Source organism: Bactrocera dorsalis, chromosome 3, assembly GCF_023373825.1.
Source record: "Bactrocera dorsalis isolate Fly_Bdor chromosome 3, ASM2337382v1, whole genome shotgun sequence".
Taxonomy (NCBI): Eukaryota; Metazoa; Arthropoda; class Insecta; order Diptera; family Tephritidae; genus Bactrocera; species Bactrocera dorsalis.
In genome coordinates this window covers 16,925,630-16,947,391 of record NC_064305.1, presented here as the reverse complement: position 1 = coordinate 16,947,391, position 21,762 = coordinate 16,925,630, and the positions used below count along the sequence as shown (strand labels likewise).

Sequence of the window (21,762 nt, the reverse complement as noted above, 5' to 3'; positions counted from 1 at the left end):
GTCGGTGAGAAAGTATATATTAGTGTGTGAATATGTAAAGTATAGCAAGCCAACAAGCTAAGGTAATATTGCAGTGAAATTGTAAAGATATAAGTTTACATATTCAAAACTTCATTTCCAGCAACCGTATCTAGGGAAATTTCGACCTACGTTTAAAGTTTCATGTTCGAAATCTAGTCATCGTAGCGAAGTAGATAGCTTAGTAGCTGCATATACACAACATGAACATATAAATTAGTGACTCGACATCACATATTTCCAGGGTTTTCAAATTCGCCTTTGGGATCTGTTTTCAAAACGGTTATCCTTCTATCGGTTGCTTTGAAACATGCAAACTCGACGCAAACTTATGAAAGTATTTGAGTTTTTGCTTGAAAATTTATTTGAAAATTTTACTCTGGATAGTAGAGTACCTCACATAGAAAATTCCTTCATGTCATAGAAACTTCTTTCCCACATCAGATTTAGGAGGTTGCGTCAACCAAAGTTAGCCAAAAAGTCTCCCAACTTGTAAGTTTTCCTTTGTAAGCTTAGCTCTAACGCAAAAGTCTTTCGATAACCCTAACCATCATAACAGTCATGGCCATGAAGGGTATTATCACACATCCATTTAAATTTCAGGTGCGAATTTTAAAACTAATAGCTTAATTTTTATAATTTTTCAATACTCGGGATCCAGATCTTAGCTCAATGTCATAGAAAATGTCTTCCCTCATCAGATTTAGGAGGTTCTAGTACCTATTAAGGATTAGATAATACCTGGTAAGGATTAGATAAGTTGCTATCGACATAATGTATAGGGTTAGCCGGGTTAGCCGGGATTTCCGCGAAAGCACCTCAGCAGGAACTGCTTGGAGAGGAGTTTATTATGCTCCTTAACTGGGAGCTTACAGGCCTCACTATGCAGGTGTTCAATGTCCGGAATGCAGTGTTCTGACATGTTTGCAGCTTCCTCTTCTGCGTTTCACTGCATTTGTTGGCGAGTTTACTCGTACCAGAGTGGGACCACTCTTCCGTTTTTCCACTCATCGGGTTTTTCAATTTCATGTCTTGTCGACTGATAATAAGATTTCTGTGTAGCGTTCGTGGTAGTTAAGGACAGTGCAAGACCTATTGAAAATATTTAAGGAGATGGTATTCATCTTTAGACTTTGAAGTTTTCCTCATCTTTGCGTACTGTTACTTCACAATATTTGCTTTCGATTTCAGTTCCCAATTCGGCTTAAGACCTATGGGCGCTCTTACATTTGAAATATAAAAAAAATTTTATGCAGCTGTTTAAAATATCTCTTTAAAATATATCCGAAACTATTTCTCTTCTCAAGAAAAGATATCCGAAACTATTCCCTTCTCAGGCTATTTTAAGCTAAGCTCCAAACTTGGTATGGAAAATGAATCTGTAGAGCTGAACTGCCTACTAAGAGACTTTTGAGACGAAATATATGAGATAAAATCCGATATTTTAAAAATTAATTTGGACACATAATTTTTATAGCGCCCTATGACAAGTAACGGGTGATTTTTTTGAGGTTAGGATTTTCATGCATTAGTATTTGACAGATCACGTGGGATTTCAGACATGGTGTCAAAGAGAAAGATGCTCAGTATGCTTTGACATTTCATCATGAATAGACTTACTAACGAGCAACGCTTGCAAATCATTGAATTTTATTACCAAAATCAGTGTTCGGTTCGAAATGTGTTTATCGACAAATTTTGTTCAGCGATGAGGCTCATTTCTGGTTGAATGGCTACTTAAATAAGCAAAATTGCCGCATTTGGGGTGAAGAGCAACCAGAAGCCGTTCAAGAACTGCCCATGCATCCCGAAAAATGCACTGTTTGGTGTGGTTTGTACGCTGGTGGAATCATTGGACCGTATTTTTTCAAAGATGCTGTTGGACGCAACGTTACGGTGAATGGCGATCGCTATCGTTCGATGCTAACAAACTTTTTGTTGCCAAAAATGGAAGAACTGAACTTGGTTGACATGTGGTTTCAACAAGATGGCGCTACATGCCACACAGCTCGCGATTCTATGGCCATTTTGAGGGAAAACTTCGGACAACAATTCATCTCAAGAAATGGACCCGTAAGTTGGCCACCAAGATCATGCGATTTAACACCTTTAGACTATTTTTTGTGGGGCTACGTCAAGTCTAAAGTCTACAGAAATAAGCCAGCAACTATTCCAGCTTTGGAAGACAACATTTCCGAAGAAATTCGGGCTATTCCGGCCGAAATGCTCGAAAAAGTTGCCCAAAATTGGACTTTCCGAATGGACCACCTAAGACGCAGCCGCGGTCAACATTTGAATGAAATTATCTTCAAAAAGTAAATGTCATGAACCAATCTAACGTTTCAAATAAAGAACCGATGAGATTTTGCAAATTTTATGCGTTTTTTTTAAAAAAAAAAAGTTATCAAGCTCTTAAAAAATCACCCTTTATATCGTCACCTAAAATGCAAAATAACGTAATATCCTCTTTCATCAATTTACAGTCGAAGGAAAAACCTTATAATAAAAACCACTCATACGGAAACAAAATTTGAGTTTTGGTTATAAAATGGTTATATTTTTGGTTATCATACACTCATATGCAATAGAAACAAAATTTGAGTTTTGGTTATACATTGGTTATTGTATCGGTTATTATATTGGTTATTGTATCGGTTATTATATTGGTTACTATCTGAAATTATCTGACAGCAATGTTCGATTTTTTATTCATGACACGTTGTTTTGTATTTGAGGTGACTATATGTAAGTTACTCATTGTTGTCTGCTCCAAAAAGTGTAACACGATATCTATTTTAGATTTTAATGAATGAATACCGACTTATACGCGTGTACCTAAGCAGCTAGAACCACTTGTGACTAAATATATGTATGTAAGTGTTGTCAACATTTCGTCGCTGCTCTAGCGGCTTCTTGTTGATCATTTTCTACTTTCAAATGTGCAAGTCTCGGTTGCTGCTTCCTCCTCTATTTTGTTTTTGCGATCATAATTTGCTCACATTCAAAATTGATATTTTTCCATATGCTTGCTTTTGTGGTCAATTGTTTTTGTTAGTGCTCCAGCACACTTCTACACACCCATATGATCAGAAAACTTACTTGAATGCATTGCATTGAGTACTTTTATTGAAATCTCCAAATGTGTTTTCTCCACTTTGTTGTCTTGCCGCCGCAATTCGCTTTTAGTTTTCCCATTGATTTGCTGCGAATTAGGCGATTGTGTCGTGATTTTGCGCTAACTTAAGAAATTGCAAAGTTGTTGCAGCGCAAAAGTACCAAAGTGTTTCGAAAGTGGTTTCAAATAGTTTTTGTAACTTCGAATTAAGGTTTCGTATAACGTGCGGGCATTGTGATTTGTTGAGTATAAAATTTGTTGATTTGATTTGATTTTCAGTTGAAAAATCCTGTTTTCAAAAAACAGAGATGCATAAGGGGTTCAAAATATTCGAAATTGTTGTTACTTTTCCGAATTGGGTTTGCAAAAAAACTCCCGAAATGAGACGAATCCAATGAAGGTTTGACGTTCCAAGACTATTGTTCTCTGTGGGCCATACTAATCTCTGACTTTCATTTTAGAAATCCTGTTTTCGAAAATCAAAAATTTAGGAGGGATTCAAAATGTCCTCTCTGATACCTAAAATGTTTGATTTGACGAAGGTTATAGAGAAAGTAGATAGATACTGTTTCGATTTTGTTTTGCAAAAACCAGCGATTTCAATTTTTGAGATTTCAATCACTATAAGTTTTTAGATAAATGAGCTACTTACTCTTCAGATTTGGGTTTGCAATAGAATTCAGTTTGGTTAGAAGAAACTACGAAATTACACGATTCCAGTTTTTGTGGTGTTAATCTTCGGGGACCATACCGTTTTTGCGGAGCTTATGTCCCGCCGAGCAATCCACTTCGAAGATTTTATACACGATTTTTCACGAGAGAAGTTGTGACGGCTCAAAATTTTTCTAAAGAATCACCATCAGAGTCGTAGAGAGAAAACCGGGCAGGTTATTGGATACATGCTCCCTGATCCATCAGTTGTTAGAGAAAAAATCTTAAAACAAAAAATTGTGGGGCACCGGGTCGCCCTTCTGAGAGGAATTATCCCCACCTCTCCCCCTCTCTCACTCACACAAATATACTTACTTATAGTATATTACAAAACAATTCAAACCTTTAATATTTTCCAAAACTTTCAGATCGCATCAATAAAACCACCTCTGGTTCTTGGGAACTCGTTGAGAAGGATGGCGAAGTAACGCCGCCCGGCACACCGCCGCCGCCATACCTAACCATGTCTGGTGCTGAAGAGCAATTGCAGTTGGCCAACGATAGTGTTGTTAGTGGCGGCGGTGGCGGCATTTTCATCGAATCACATCACTTTACACCACTAGCTGCCGCAGTTTCACCCACACCAACACCACCGCTCACGGCCAACGCCAACACCACCAACACCGCTACACATTCCAGTCGCATTTTAGCCGCACAAGCGAATATCACCCAGAAGGAGATCATCTCCATGGAGGACGAAGATGCTTCCGATCAGGAGGGTCCATTCATTGACGAGAATGGACCATTCAATCATCTGCAACGTTTGTTGGAGCCGGAAAATGTCGCTTTCTTGGCTGTCTTTCTCAATTATGTGCTATCGAACTCGGAGCCGGCACCGTTACTCTTCTACCTAATCACCGGTCTGTATAAGGAGGGCACTGCAAAAGATATGCGCAAGTGGGCATATGAGATACACTCCACATTCCTGGTGCCACGTGCGCCGCTCTCCTGGTATCGCAAGGATGAGTCCTTGGCGCGTGAGGTCGACAATGTGCTGCAAAGCGAATTCGATAAAGTGGAAATTCTGCGTAAGGTCTTTTGGAAGAGTAGAAAATGTGCACGCGACACGATCTGTGCGCAATTGCGTGAATTCCAGCAGACGCGCACCGAAGGTTTGGGCACAATTTATGGACCGACCGATGCGCAATTGGCGGAGGCGCGTGGCGACAAGCAACGCGAACAGCATATCTTCGAGGAGACATTGATGCGCAAGTTGCAGGTGTTGATGTGAGTGAACCGCCCCAAATTCCTTCATTTGACATCCATTATAAACCTTTACGTGGTTCTAATATTTGTCTACTTTCTCTTTACAGCGAGGAGTACGAAAAAGACTCACCTTTAGAGGATCCCAAAAAATTGGCACTTTGCTCGGCCTTATCAACCGTTATACATCGCATATTCATAACGCGCTCGCATCCAAACAGTATTGTTGATCGTGTGCATCACTTCGTGAGTCGTGAGAAAAGTTTTAAGTCGCGTTTGATGGGCAAAAATCGTAAAGTAAGTCGTTATAAACGGTATTTTCAAATTGAAAAGATTCAAATAATATTTAAATTTTTTTTACTTTCCAGATGATTGTTCGTGGTCATCCATTGGTATTACGTCAATACTACGAAGTGACCCACTGTAATCATTGTCAGACAATTATCTGGGGTGTGAGTCCGCAAGGTTACCATTGTACAGGTGCGTCTCCGTGTTATCCTTATGTTCCTGCTCATTTACTAATTTTTAATTTTCTTTTTTCAGACTGTAAATTAAATATTCACCGTCCTTGTTCGAAAGTGTTAGATGAGAATTGCCCAGGCCCGTTGCCGCAGTCGAAACGAAAAGAGCCACACAACGATAACAAAATCAGCAAATTTATGGGGAAAATACGTCCACGGACATCGAGTGATTTTATTTCATGTGAGTTAAGAATTTTTTTCAAGTTTCGAACTTGTGTTAGTGAGTGAGTTAAAAAGAATTTCGAAGTTTCGAATTTGCATAAGTGTTCTAAACGCTCCAATTAAACTATATGCCTTCGTTTTGGAGGAAGGTACTTTGATCTTTGGTATCAAATGCTCACGTAAAAATCTAAAGAACTTCAGACCACTTAGTCTCTCCTCATTCTCTTTAAAAACGTTGGAAAAACTAATAGAAATACACATAAGATTCAAATTAAATACAGGAAAACTGTTTGTTTCGCAGCACGCGTATTCTAAAGCAAAATTCACAGAAACAGCACCAAGGTCGCTGTTAGCAGATATTGAAAATCGCTGGGGGTTAAAGAATACTACGTCCTAGTTTCCTGCTTAGAGATGGAAGACTTTTTTAATAACATCCCGCCTGGAGCTAGATTGGGTTAGGTTAGGTTAGATGACTGATGAAAGATCGCATTTGAACTGCTATATGTAGTCCGTTGTGAAGCCAAGGAAGAGAAGAACTGCTGTTTTCGAACTTATAAATTAGCAGAACTTCTGGGGCTAAGCACGCTTGAAGACTTGGATCCATTTCTCTGGATCTTAACAATAAATAAATTGCTGTAACTAGATCTAGAAAAGAAAGGGGTACAAGTTGTGGCCTATGGGGATTTAGGTAATAGGTAAATTCCCGAATACCCTCGCTAACCTTATGCAAACAATATTAAATGATATAAATAGTTGGGTCCTATCTAGGTTGAAGAAAACAGCTACAGCACTTCACACCTGCAAAAGGATGATGAAGCCTAAATGGTAATTAACGCCTCGGGTAGAACTGGCTCTGCACAGTAGTTCTAAGGCCGAATAAGACATACGGTACATTGGAATGGTGGTCAATAATGGAAAAGAAATATGCGATACTGCGTTTCAATACCATACAAACAGGAGATAGTACATGCATCATTGGAGCTCTTAGAACAACATTGAAATTGAAATAAAATTCGGTCTCCAATATTGCCTTCCCTTCCAGAGAAGAGTAGGAAATGGGCGAAGTAGACAGGAACGTAGGAATTATGATGAATATTAACCAAACTAGACAATCAAGAATTTGATACCAAAATCGCCTTCCGTTTACCGGACAACTACAATGTCTTCCAAGCGGAGATCATAGTAATCAAAGAAATTCTTGTTGTTCTGACAAAGAGTATGCTCACAGCAATAAATATATTTATATATGCGAATAGCCAAGCCGCTTTGAAATGACTTAAGTCTTCGAGGTTTTCGTCAAAGATAGTAAAATAATGCCTTAATCTCTTAGTGGACCTAATATCCTATTTGACGATATATCTGAAATGGGTTACATTGCATAGTTACATATATCCCTGGTAGTTGTAAAGCAAATGAACTAGCTAGAACAAGCACCACCCTGCAATTGGAATCCCTAAAAGAGCGAATTTACATGCCTCAATCTCTGACTTGCTCAACAAGCAGGCAGGTCATTTTCTAATTGATAGACATGCCAACACATTAGAAACACCATTTAATGAATATTGTAGAATATGTCAGAATGTAGAAGAAGAGGAGACTATGAAACATCTTCTGTGTGATTATTTTACTTAGGTTAGGTCATCGGTCGTGGGTTTCTGGAGTCGATGTTTCAGAGCTTGCAAGTAAAACTTTTTGTCCTGATTCATCAGAAGCACCTAATAGTTATGAAAGTAGGCAATAGAGTGATGGAATATTAGTCCCTATGCTATCACAATAAGTCTCCTAAAGGCTTCATGGGGATTTTTTTGCATTATATGCAACAGTTACAAGTTGGATTTTTATTTGGAAATTTTAAATGATCTGAAAAATTAGTTATCAATTACTATACTAGCTTTAGTCGCCATTCATAATAGGCATATGCATTGTTTAACGACCGGCTCCTCATCTTCACTCAGTGCTATCTTTGTTTTTAAAATTATTATTACTTTTTTATTGCAGTTTTAGAGATATTGGTCTGAAATCTTGCATACGTAATTTTTCCCAAGGAAGCGGTTAATTTGTCAAACCGTATACTATATGTACATAGCTGCCATACAAACTGAACTATGAAAATCAAGTTCTTGTATGGAAAACTTTTTTCTTTGCCAAGATATGCTCACAATATCTAGCATGTTCAAAGCAACTCTACTATCTTCAAAAATATTGCTCAAATCGGACCTCTATAGCATATAGCAGTTATACAAACTATCAAAATCTAGATGGAGATCTTCTTTTCGTATTAAGTAATTTTAATTCAACTTGAAGGTTTCAGGTTTAACTAGTTATGTATTTATTATTATGTTTTATATCACAAATAAAACGCTGCCTACATTTATGATGCAGTACAAGGAAACAGTTTTTTATACCGATCCCTTTAAAAAGCGATTAAAAAATACTATATTTATTAGATTCGTTCAGTTTATTATAATTAGATGCTAATAAATTTTTTTCGTATTTCTTTTTTAGCGGAGAAACGCGCACGTCATGAGGAAGACTTTGATCCGGATTTTTCAAGTGGTAAGTTTTAAATAAATATATTTCTCTTTATAAATACTGTATGTGAATGAATTTTTTTTCGAATTGTCTATATATATATTTATATATGTGTATTCAGATCAATATTATTTAAATTTAATTTAAGTGTTTCCCGAATAGAACATAAATCTGCAAAAAAGTGTTGTATATTGATTAATTGAAGTAGGATTACTACTAATGAATATTCCTTATGATTGGAAGTCAAATATACTTATATACTATACAGTTAATTTTTAATTAACTTCCTCACCGGTATATCGAAATATAGAGGAATAGTCAAGCAATAAGAAACATTTCTTTATCTACAATATCCTGAATAATGCGTACAGTGGTCTGTTTTTAAAAAAACATGTGAGACTCTTTCTTACAGTTAGAGGAAGATACCAAATACTTATATAATGTTGAAAGTATAATAAAATTTTAAGCAGATCATTTATGGCTTCAGGTAATAAAATGATGTGCTTCACTAAAATTTTTTTATGGGAAGAAGTATAACAGTAAAACAGCTGATAAAATTTCGGTAAATCAAATTAACTTCAACAAAATCAACTAAGCTGTCGCCCTGGTTGTTTTTCATTTTGCCATTAAAGTTTAGATATTTTTTTGTTTGTAAAAAAATGTATTTATATATTTTTTTAATTATTATTTATTAATTTTTTTTTAATTATTATTTATTTAATTTTTGTTTTATTTTTTTTTAATCTATTATTTATTTTATTTCTTTTTATTATTTTATTTTTATTTTTATATAATTTTTATTTTTTTAATTAGTATGTATTTATTTTTTTATTTTATTTATTAAACGAAACTTGAATTTAAAATACATTAATTATTAATTTTTTAATTATTATTTATTTAATTTTTTTTAATTATTTATTTAATTTTTTTTTAATTATTATTTATTTAATTTTTGATTTAATTTTTTAAAATTAATTACTTATTTTATTTCTTTTTATGATTTTTTTTTTTAATTTTTAATTTTTTTAATTAGTATTTATTTATTTTTTATTTGTTTTATTAAACCTAACTTGAATTTAAAATACATTAATTATTAATTTTTTTTATTTTATTTTACTTTTTTTTTAATTATTATTTATTTAATTTTTTTTTAATTATTACTTATTTATTTTTTGTTTTAATTTTTTTTAAATTTATTATTTTTTTTATTTTTATTTTTTTTTATTTATTTTTTACTTTTTTTTATTTTTTTTATTTTTTTTTAATTTTTTTTTAATTTAATTTTAGTTTTTTAATTTTTTTTAATTTATATTTGTTTTATTAAATCAAATTTGAATTTAAAATACATTAATTTGTATATTATTATAGAACAATCTGGTAATATTTGTTCGCTCCAAAAGCCACTCACTCACTTTCCATAAACAAAATACCGATGACAGTTCTCACACTGCCGCAACTGGTGTTGAGTGCTTTCGAAAATCTGTAGTTTTTCTCTCCGTACTCACTCAATGCTCAGAGTTTTCGCAAGCATGCGCTTATGTTCAAAACTCACGCTCGTTATCTCCTGCATCGCTATTTCGCTCACGCGCCCAATTACCGCTCTCGCTACGTCATTTATTGCAACACTAAATGGGTGTGCATCATATGATTTACCGGCTTTTTAAGTGGCGTCAATAACAACCCCCAAAGTTGTTGATTTTTTTTCGCGATTTTTGTTATTGTTAAGTTTAATGAGTAAAGAATGTGCAGGGGCAAGGACACGGCGGTGCAAGGCATTACTGGTTAATGAAAAGGATTAAATGTTGATTTTGAAAGAAAAGTTTTTGAAATTTTTTTCTAAAGAGTAACTGATGGAAGGTAAACAGTTAGCTGAGACACTAGCTTTCGATTTTTTAGTTATTTCTTCTCTCTTCTCTGTTTTTTTAACATATTTTTAATACAATTTCTAACACATTTTAACTAAGTCGTCGCCAAAAACCACAACAAAACTTGTTTTTTATTCTTCAGCTTTAACGCTCAAATTAAATTCTTCAAATAATTTAATCCTTTCTCGCTTTTATGGCGCATAAAAATATATACCTGTAACAAACCCGTTCTACCACTCACCCCTAACGCCATTCCGTCGTTGCAACGAAGAAAGTTCCCTTCTCTCAAAAAAAATCAAGGAAAATAAAAGTTTACTACTTCTTGGTCTAGACACTGTCGTTGTACCGAAGTTGAAATGTCGAAAGTTGTGCGCGTTTGCTCCGTTGGTGGTGAAGGCTGCACAGCCGCGCCCGTTTTACCACCTTTCCCATCAGCGCCTGCTGCAACGACTGCTCGCTGTCTACACTTCATTGCCTGCCTGCCTGTCTGTTAGCTGGTCTGGCAGCTAGGTCTAGTTCGTGCGTTGCGTCTTACCTTGCCGCCAGAAATGCTTTGATGAATGCAGCCATTTCCACTTGAATATTTTGCTTTATTTTTTTTTTTGCGTATTTTCCTTCTTGCGATTCCTTGCTTTTGTTATTACCATCTTCATGCTCTCTCTTTGCCCTTTTTCTGCTTAGCAATGTGTCCATTGTTTTCTTCGACACATCGTTTGGCCTTAAACAGGTTTGCTCACATTTGGTTACGCTCTGGTGTGACATGTTTGGCATTTCGGCAACGGAGTTCACGCTTTGACGCATTGCCTGTCGTCGGTGTTGCGAGCTCGTTCGCAGTCGCAGTTACAGTTGCAGTCGCTGTGGCTTAAGAAGTTGGGTGCCTTAAGTGGTAAGGACCGGACTGCATTTTCCTGTTTTGCGCTTTGTTGTTGCCAACGTTTGTGTTGTTTTTTTTTGTTCTTACATACAAATATACTTTTCCATTGTTTTGTCTCGTGAGTGCGATTTTACTAATCGTTTTTTGGATTGCGTCTCATTTTTTTTCAATCTCTTTTCGGTGTTGTTGTCGAGACGTGCGCTCTCATTGGTGGCTCGTTTTGATTTCTGTGCTTGCACACTCATGTAACTGTTTTCGGAATTTGCCTGCTATCCTCTGTTGTGTCAAAATTCCTACTGTGTTTGTTGCCATACTCCCTATTTGAGTTGTTTTAGCTGCCAGTTTCTACTCCGTTGACGAAACATTTGCCCAGTTTGTGATGTGTAAAATAAATAATCGATATACCATTTTTTGAGGTTCTATGTGATAATAATATTTTTGGGACCTGGGTATATAAGAAACTTATAAACTTAAAAATAATATCTTCCTCTAGATCTAAACCTATTTAGATTCTCTAATACTCACCGATCCATTGCTTTCCACGATTATCGAACCCATAATCGGTAGTTGAGTTGAAGACCAATTGATTCCCCTTAGGAAATATATAGCTAATGATGAGCACAAGCCAAAAATGTTAGTCCCTACTTTTTAATTTATGGTCCTATTTCTTCTGGCAAGCTCTGGCAGTTTTTGTCGAGTTATCAAAGATGTATGTATGTGTGGTCTAGCGTTGTCCTGTTGGAAAACGAAGTCCTTTCTGTTGACCAGTTCTGGCCGTTTCTTTTCGATTGCTTGCTTCAATCTCATCGCTTGTTGGCAGTAAAATGTAGAATCAATCGTTCTACCAGGCTGAAGCAGCTCATAGTGTATGATTCCTTTCCAATCCCACCCAACACTCTGCATAACCTTTCGAGGCGTCAATCCTGGCTTTGCGACCATTTGTTGAGCTTCCCCACGCTTGGACCATGATCTTTTTTGTACATTATAGTCGCATTTGATCCACTTTTCGTCTCTTGTTACCATTCGCTTCAGAAATGTTTCGATTTTATTTCGTTTCAGCAGAGAATCGCAGATGCTAATTCGGTCCATTTAATTTTTCACAGACAATTCATGTGGTACCCAAACATCGAGCTTCTTTTAGAGCCAATGTTTTTTAAATGGTTCAAAACCGTTTGTTGATGAATCTTAAGTTCCTTATCGCTGTCATGGCTGCTTATGTGATCTGGTTCTGGTCAATCTTTTCCATAATTCCATCAACTTTTTGAACGATTGGTTGACCAGAGCGAAGTGCATCTTTCACATCGAAATTTCCAGAACGGAAGCGAGCGAACCATTGTTGTGCTACACGAACTGATACAGTATCGTCTCCGTAAACTTCACAAATTCATTTGGTGGTTTGCGTGACATTCTTCGCTTTTTTATATAAAATTTTCAAAATATACCGAATTTCTACCTTATTTTCACTCATTTTTGAACAGCTGTAACTTGTTTTCAATTTCCCCGAATATAATTTTTTTTTGTTAAATGAAGCTTAAAATCTCACCTTTCCATCACTATATGCTTTGACACAACGTGATGGTTAGCACTGGAGATATACGACTGCAACGACATCTATTGACAAAATACGAAAAGACTTTTTCGACTACCTCGAATATTATGTATGGTCGAGTTGTGAATTAAAATAAATTTTTCCATCTATGAATTGAAGTCCCCCATTCAGCTGATTATTCCGCTAGTCTCCTGAGTGCCGCAATATTTTCACTCCAATTACGCTCTTGTTTCCATGCCACAACGTTCCGTCTCACTCACAGCAGAGAACGTATAATATAGAGAAGGTATATTATACGTTCTCTGCTAACAGCGCACAACTGAATGCTTCAATGCGAGCGCCTGCTGAGCGAGCGGTTTGGATTGCCGGCAAAGTAGCAAAATCGCAGCAGCAAAACGAATGGAGGCACAAATGCCAGAAGCGCTAAAATAGTGTTTTCCAAAACGGCGACGAAACTGGTAGTTGTTTGTTGTTAGCGACGCGAGTATCTTTACGAAGCGGTGAAGTACTTTATTTGCACGCTTGGTGAGACGGTGGCTTGCGTCTTCGACGGTTTGAGTGGAAGCCCTGGCCTTAGCGAAAGGCGCGCGCGGCGTGACGACAGACAGTTACGGCGCAGAAGAAGTGTTAAGAATTTAAAGAAAATCTTAAAGTAATTATTTTATGAAAAAAAATTTATTTTTTTTTTTTAATCTTAAAAAGTTATTTTGCAAAAACAAAAAGAAAAAGTATTTTTTAACCTTAAAGTAGTCATTTTGCAAAGAAACAAAATCAAAAATTGTTGGTGTTAATTTTTTTTTTTGTAATTGAGTGTTTCGCAAATGAGTTGTGAGCGTTTTGTGCAAAAAAAAAATTAATTAAAAAATATTTAAAGTGTAAATTTGTGTAAAGTTGTTTATTTGAAAAAAAAGCGTTTAAAAACTTCGTCGCCAATCAGTGAAAGCCTGGTAGTTACGAGTGCGACATTAAAGCAGCAAATGCCATAAAAATTACCGTTAAATGAAAATCTGTAAAAAATATTTTTAAAAGTGTTTTCAAGCGTTTGCGAAAAATGCATATTTTTGTATTTGTTTTTGTTTTTGTGCGCATAAAAATACCTTAAGTGCATTTGTATGTGTATTTGTGTATATGTGGCTGCATGTGAAAGTGGCTAATAGCCGCACGAGCGGCGCTTCATTTTAGTGCTGTCTAATCATAAAAAGCAAATTAAAAATCAAACAAAAAATTAAAAAACGATATAAAAAAGTGTAAAAAATATAAAAAAATTTTAAATTTACAAAATATTTTTAAAATTATTTTTACAAATAAAATTAAATAAAAAAATCGAAAAAAAGTGTAAAAAAAAATTAGAAACAATTTAAAAACACAATTTCAAAAAGTGTAAAAAAATAAAAAAAAATTTAAAAAATTTACAAAATATTTTTAAAATTATTTTTACAATTAAAATTAAATAAAAAAACCGAAAAAATGTGTAAAAAAATATATATTTTAAATGATTACTAATTTTTTTTACATTGTTTTTTAATTAAAAGAATAAAAAATTTGTTTTTAAATTATTTTAATTTTTTCTAAAAAAAAAAATTAAATTTTTTTAATTAAAAAACAAAAAAAAAATTAATAATAATTTAATATATATATTTTTATTGAAAATAAGGTAAAAAATAAAACAGAAATATTTTTAAAAATAAATTTTTTAATTAATTTTAATGAAAAAAAAAATGTAAATATAAACATTAATTATTTTTAATTAAACTTTTTAATTAAAAAAATACATATTTTTTTTATTTAAAACAATTTGAAAGTTTAAAATCTTAAATTTAACAGTGTTTAGTGCTGACGTTTCGAGTCCAGCATTATTTTTTCCTATTTGTTGTTGTTATTATTGTTGCTAACGCCCGCAGCGCTGTCTCTCCGGCTGCCTGTTGCCGCTCCCTTGTCTTCCTGTCAAATTAAATAGAAAATTTGCAAGCATTTACAGCAATATGCACAACAACAACAACCATACAATGTTTATAGAAGCAGTGTTAAAGCGCAACAATAACAACAACAACATTGCAGTAACGGATACACAGTCAGCGTTGCATTGAAGTATAGATGCTGCAGAGCAGATACATGGCATATCAGGCACATAAAGTCAGCTCTCGTTTGCTCGCCTTCAACGTCACAAGAAATGCAAACTACAACAAACGCACACACACACACATGCATACTAAACACATGCATAAATCCGCCTGGAAGTGCACCCTGCTCACAGCTGAGCGAAAATTGCACGCCGCACCGCAGCGCTCGTGTGGCAGCCAGTCAGTCAGCAGTCGAGTCGGTGCAACAACTGTATTCCATACATACATACATACAAATGTATGTGTGTGCTGCTTTATACGGTTGCTAGAGACTGATTCACTGGCGTTGCGGGCTCCACCATTTACTCCAACTGCCACGGAAGCTGCCATTGCTGGCGGATTCTTTGCGATTTGCCTCTATATGTATGCTTATATGTACATATGTCTATAATATATACATATATATGTATGTGTATTTGTTGCCCGTTAATGTAACTGTGCAACTGCTGCGGCTATGGTGGCGTGAATTATTGAAACATTGGTGCATCTTTAGCTGCGCTTTGCTTTAATTTGTGCTCTCAAGTGGATTAATGGTGTCAGCAGTTTAGGTTTTATTTTCTTTTTTCACTCGTTTTTCGCCAGCTTTTAGTTCAGTTTGCTTTACGGCTAACTGTTGTGCATCTCAGCTGCCATATCTTCACACCTCAAATGCCGTAAGCGCAAAACGTCTGTCTGCTCGAGTTCAATGTATTGCACCCACCTCTGCTGCTTGTGCTTCTTCCCGCTCTTCTTCTTCTACGCTCATGCACAATGTTTGCTCAAATTAGTTTACTTTTGCTTATTTTTATATTCATACAACTTTTTGTTGTTGTCATTTTCTTGCGCAGTTCGTCATATTTCTCCTTAATTAAATAGAAATCGCGTGCAAAATCATATTTCCCTGTTTTCAGCAAAAAAAAAAATACCTTAAATACAGTTACTTTTGGCGCGGCTGGGTTGGTTTAGTGTGGCGTTGTTTTGCTGTGCAGAGATAAGAAATTGTTTTTGTGGTTTTTTGTTGCGCTATATAAACTTGAGTGCCGTTCCTAATAAAAGCAAGTGATTTTTTGAAGGAAATTTTTTTTTTTTTTTTAAATAAAATTGGAATAAAAAATTGAAAATTTTAATTTTAATTAAAAATTTTTTATAAAAAAATTTAAAAAAAATTTAACTCAATATGATTAATTTTGAAAGTAATTTTTGAATACTTTTCAAGTTTTTAATAAAAAATTTTTCAAATTTTAATTTTTTTATTTTTCGAATTTTAAATTTTCATTCCAAATTTTTTAAATTGAAAATTTAATTTCTAATTTCAAAATCGAAATTTAGAATCGAAAATTTAATTGTTAAATCTTAAATCAAAATTAATAAATTTTTTAAAAACAAAAATTTTAGATGAAAAATTAAATTTTTAATTAATTAAATTTTTAATTTTTTATTAATTAAATTTAAATTTTTAATTAATTAATTAATTAATTTTTTTTATATTTAATTAATTAAATTTTTAATTTTTTATTTCTAATTAATTAAATTTTTAATTTTTTATTTTTAATTAATGAAATTTTTAATTTTTTATTAATTAATTATTTAAATTTTTAATTTTTTATTGAATTTTTAATCCAAATGTTTGAAATTGAAATTTTAATTTCTAAAATAAAAATCATAAATTTAATTCCAAAAGCAAAACTGAAAAATGATTATCTATTTTTGAACTTAAAAAGTGGTGTAAAAGCTCCTATTCTTGAATTAGTTTGAAAAGTGATAAAATTGAAAATGAATTTTCTAAAAAAAAAATATGGATTAAAATTAAAATATTAAATTTTCTATTCCAATTTTAAATGTTCAATTCAAACTTTTTTTTGGTAGAAAATTTCGGAAATTTTATTTTTAATTTTAAAATAAACATTTTTCGTATTTTCAATTTTCAATTTAAAATTTTTAAACTAAAAATTTAATTTCTAGTTTCAGAATCATAATGAAAATAAAAATTAAATTTTTTCAATTAATTTTATGTCTTTTTTCAATTCTAATTTTATTTTTTTTTAATTATAATTTTTTTTTTTATTTAAATTTTTTTTTAAATAAAATTTTTTTTAATTTAAATTTTAATTTAAAATTTTTAATTTTCATTTTTTTAATTTTCATTTTTTTTGAATATAATTTTTTAATTTTTTTTTTATTTTAATTTTTTTTTGTTTTAATTTTTTTTTATTTTAATTTTAGTTTTTTTTATTTTAATTTTAGTTTTTTTTTTAAGTTTTAATCCAATATCTTTCGAATTTGTAACTTTGATTCAAATTTTTTAAATTGAAAATTTTATCTTTAATTTCGAAAACGGAAATTTATTTTGAAATAGAATCAATTTTTTTTCGAATTTTAGATTTTGAAATCAAAATTTTTAAACTGAAAAATTACTTTCTATTTACAAAATCGATATTAATTTAATCCCAAAAACAAAACAAAAAAATTTAAATTTATTTTTTAACTTAAAAATCGGTGCGAAAATCTATCAACAGTTCCACAACCATTTTTGAATTACTTTGAATAATCTGATAAAATTGAGTTGGAATTATTTTTGGATTTTTATTCCAATTTTAAAATTTCAATCCATTTTTTGAAAACTGAGAATTTATTTTTTAATTTCAAAATCGAATATTAAAATTCTTGAATTTATTTTTTAACGCCAAATCAAATTTTTTCCAAATATTTGAAATTTAATTTTAATCGAAATTTAGTATTGGAAACTATAATTTCATTACCAAAATCAAAATTTTTAGAATTTCTATTTCCAAAATCGAAATTAAAAATCGGAAATTTACTTTTTAATCCCAAAATCAAAAATTTTCGAAATTTTTAAGTCAAGTCCTTGTATGAAAAACTTTTTTATTTGATAAGATATCTTAACGAAATTTGGCTTAAATCATTGTCCAAAGGAATGCTACTATTTCGACACGAATTGTTTAGATCGGCACACTATAGCATATACTTACATAGTTCTCATACAAATTGGTTGGTCCAAATCAAGTCCTTGTATGGAAAACTCTTTTATTTGACAAGATATCTTAACGAAATTAGGCATAGTTTATTGTCCAAGGAAGTGCTATAAGCTCCAAAGAAATTTTTCAGATCGGACCACTATAGCTTATAGCTGTCATACAAACTGACCGAAAAAAAATCGGTTTCTTGTATAAAAATCCTCGAAATTATGTGAAACATAATTATTATAAAATTAGAATTCAACATTTCACACCACAAAAACAAAAAAATCTGTAATTATCAAAATTTAAATTTTTAAAAATATTAAAATGTTTATTATAAGATTTGCGGTTTATGTATTATAATCTAAGTTCTCATTAAAATTTTACAAAATACCAAAACTAAACAATTTTATTCAATAATCATACCAGAAATATTTAAATTTGCAAAAAGTACCCTTTTTATTATCTAACATAAGAACCGCAATCTTGGATTTCAGTCTAAAAATTACGCAACACTCAGCAGCTAACGTTTTTGCGGTTCCGAAAATACCACTGGAATTCTATGGAACTTTATTTTTTTAAGAATGCTTCTAAGCAAAACTTGTTGCACAACTGAATATTAATACATTTGTTGTTGTTTTTGTAACGAAATTATGCATTCCAACAAACAAGTAGACATTCAGCGATAGAAGCAAAATAAAATCACAGACGCTGGCTTTGAAACACGCACACACACACATGCAGAAATTAGCATTCTCACATTACCAAGCGAACGGCACACAAAACTCAATTGCTTTTAGGTACACGCACTCGTGCCAGCAGAGAAAACGGCATGTCCTGTGCTGTCCTGCTCGTTCACTTCTTGTGCTGTGCCTGTCGGCGCGCCTCAACTGCCGATCGAACGTTCTAACTGCATTGCGTTGATTGCATTTCTGCAGCCATAAATGTGGCCGGCAAGCGAGGCAAAGTGATTCGCAGAAAGGTTTCGAGCCGCAACGGTACCTGCTGACAACAGTTACACGCATACACACACATTTGCACATTTATGTACTCTTGTATCTCTACTGTTGCCGTGCGCATCCTTTGCATTTATCCTTTGCAATCATCAGCTGGTCCTTTCTTGCCATTTTGCCTACTCCTTGACCTTTTTTTCGCTCTCTGGCTAAAGAAAAATACTCACTCAATTATGTTTTCCTGGGTGCTGTGTCGTGTCTTTAGTGTGTTGTGTATGTGTGTGTGGTCGAGTAGGCTCTATAGTCCTTGTGCGCCTTCCGCTCGATTGGTTATTATGTGTGCGCCCATAATTGAATTCGTTTGTTTGCTGGCAACCTTTTAAAAACCGCCTTTTATTAAGATTGCAAAATTTCAAACACATATTTCTGTATACATAAATATGTATATGTATACATATTGTTTCTTTGTTGTACCTTGAACAAGTTTTCCATAGAGACCCAGAAGGAAACTTGTTCAGATCGAACCATTAGCTCTCATATGAGCGGTCGTAATCAAGTTCTTATATAGAAAACTCTTCTGTTTTACAAGATATGTTCATAAAATTTGGCATGGATTATTTTCAAAGGCAATGGTGTAATATCCAAACAAATTATTCAGATCGAACAACTATAGCATATAGCTGTCATACAAACTGACCGATCAAAATCAAATCCTTGTATGGAAAACTCTTTTATTTTACAAGATATCACCACGAAATTTGACATAAATTATTGTGCCAGACAACCCTTCAATCTCTGAACAAATTAATCAAATCGGACCACTATATCATATAGCTGCCTTACAAACTGATCGATCGAAATCAAGTTCTTATATGGAAAACTCTTCTATTTTACAAGATATCTTCATGAAATTTGGCACGGATAAGTTTTAAAGGCAACGGTATAATCTCCGAACAAATTATTCAGATCAGACAGCTATACCATATAGCTGCCATACAAACTGACAGATCAAAATCAAACCCTTGTATGGAAAACTTTTTCATTTAACAAGATATCATCACGAAATTTGGCATAAATTATTGTCACAGCCAAACCTCCAATCTCTGAACAAATTATTCAGATCGAACCACTATATCATATAGCTGCCATACAAACTGACAGATCAGCGTCAAATTCTTGTATGAAAAACTTTTTTATTTGACAAGATATCATTACGAAATTTGGCTTGGATTATAATTTAAGCTAAAGCTACAATCTTCAAAGTAATTGTTCAGATCGGACCACTATTTCATATAGCTGCCATACAAACTGACTGATCAAACTCAAGTTAAAGATATTTTTGTACCCTTTGATGCTATAAGAAAACCACCTGTGAAGGTTATTATAGCTTCGTCAAATTATTCTTTAATAATACTATTTTTCTTTATTTCATTACTTTCATTTAATTCGCATTGAGTGCCTGCAAATGGCACTCTCAGTTGCAATGTCAGCTCAAATGATTGCATTTACTGTTGCAATATGCGATTCAATTGCGCACATTCTTTAGTGCTACCACAAACAATTAGTTGTTGTTTTAATTTTTATGCTATTTACCGTTCAAATATCATTAAGCAACCTTTCAAGCTCCATTTTACCTTCACTGTGGCACCTTGCGCTCTTCTAACGCAGCTGTTTTTCCTTTTTACCAACTCTGTCATTCAATTAAATTCACTTCGCCTCTAAACGTGCTGCTTCCATCTGCACCTCATCCGGCGATTGATTGAATTTTGCTTGATTTGTAGTGGCTCGTGGCAAGAATTAGCCAACCGGGTCAGCGGTAGGGATTCGTCCTTCTCTAAAGTGTAATAAAATTACATTTAATGCCGTTATTCAATGCGCAGACGGACATACATTCGCATTCGTTGGGTTTATTTAGTGTGTTTCCTTTCGTTCTGATTTTGTAAAACCAATTAAAATTTGTCATTTGTTTGCTGTTTGCTGTGACTTGTGTGCAATGGGTTCCATTAAAAAAAAAAGCAACTCAAATCTGTCTGGTTATGAGTGTTAGGTGTAACCTGCTGGTGAGTGCGGTCCCACAAGTAACAATCACTTGTGTCGTCGTTTTTGTTTTCCCCCAAAATTGTTTGTGAAGTAAATTTCATTTGTAACAGACGCACTTTAAAAGTTCTTAAAAGTAGCTTAAAAGCTTTAAAGCTTCAAAGGTTATTGTTTTTCTTGAGAAATAACTTAAATTGTTTGACACTTGAGAATTGCTCTCAGGTAGGAAATGGATTGCCGAGTAGTGGACTGCAAACAATGGAAAATTCCTCTACTGTTTGGAATTTAAGAGCATTTTAGGTATATGATTAAAGGTTGTAAAAGTTTGGTCTTCCAGAAAACGATTAGTTAGATAATGCCGTATACAGACTATTACTGTTTCATGGTTGAAAATCAAATAAAAAAGTGTTTGCTCTCAAAAGTTGACTATTCTATTTGTTCTATAGAAGAAATGTTGTAAAAATATTTTGATAAAAGCTTCTGAAGAGTTAATTTTAGTTGAGTTGAGCTTTCATTTTGCAATGTATTACGGAGAAAAAACTGTCTAAAGATGTTAAAGAGTTCTTGCGCTAATATTTCGTGCCTTAAATTTTTTCATACAACCATTGAGGTTAGTCTTGACTTAGGGTTAAAGTCTAAAATTTTTTTTGTAGGGAAATTATTTTCTCCAAAAAGTTCGACTTATCACTATTACCTCTTTATGAAGAGCCCTTTTCACTTATTTAATGGGTGCCCATCAAGAAAAATCTTACTACATTAACTTCAATTTCATACCAAGAATACTGGAATGGACCCCGATCCTCACATTAGAGCTTTGTATAACCTTAAGATCATGTATTTCATAGAGTCGCTGAGAAGACCTTTCTTTGAATCAAATGTTTTCTCTAAGAACTTCGACTTATTAGTCTTACCTCTTTGGAAAAGCCCCTATAATTTTATTAACGTCCCCTTTAAGTTACTTTATGGGTCTCCACCAAAAAGAATCTTACTAATTTATTACAATTTCATACTAAGAATACCGGAATAGATTTCGGTCCTTATATTAGAGCTTTGTATAGTATAACCTAAATATCATGCATCTCATATAATCGTTGAGAAGACCCTTAAAAAATATATTTTCTCGAAGAACTTCGACTTATCAGTCT

General features: G+C 33.2%; 1 protein-coding gene across 4 annotated transcripts in view; it reads left to right on the top strand.

The window, feature by feature from the left end:
* Nucleotides 1-21,762, top strand: part of LOC105226277 (uncharacterized) — a 314,083-nt gene that overhangs the window by 89,115 nt on the left and 203,206 nt on the right. For all 4 annotated transcript variants that reach the window (XM_049452483.1, XM_049452485.1, XM_049452482.1 and 1 more), the window contains 5 exons: nucleotides 4,213-5,071; nucleotides 5,158-5,344; nucleotides 5,416-5,527; nucleotides 5,591-5,749; nucleotides 8,236-8,286. In XM_049452483.1, coding sequence (XP_049308440.1) covers nucleotides 4,213-5,071; nucleotides 5,158-5,344; nucleotides 5,416-5,527; nucleotides 5,591-5,749; nucleotides 8,236-8,286 — 1,368 coding nt within the window. The remainder of the gene's footprint in view (nucleotides 1-4,212; nucleotides 5,072-5,157; nucleotides 5,345-5,415; nucleotides 5,528-5,590; nucleotides 5,750-8,235; nucleotides 8,287-21,762) is intronic.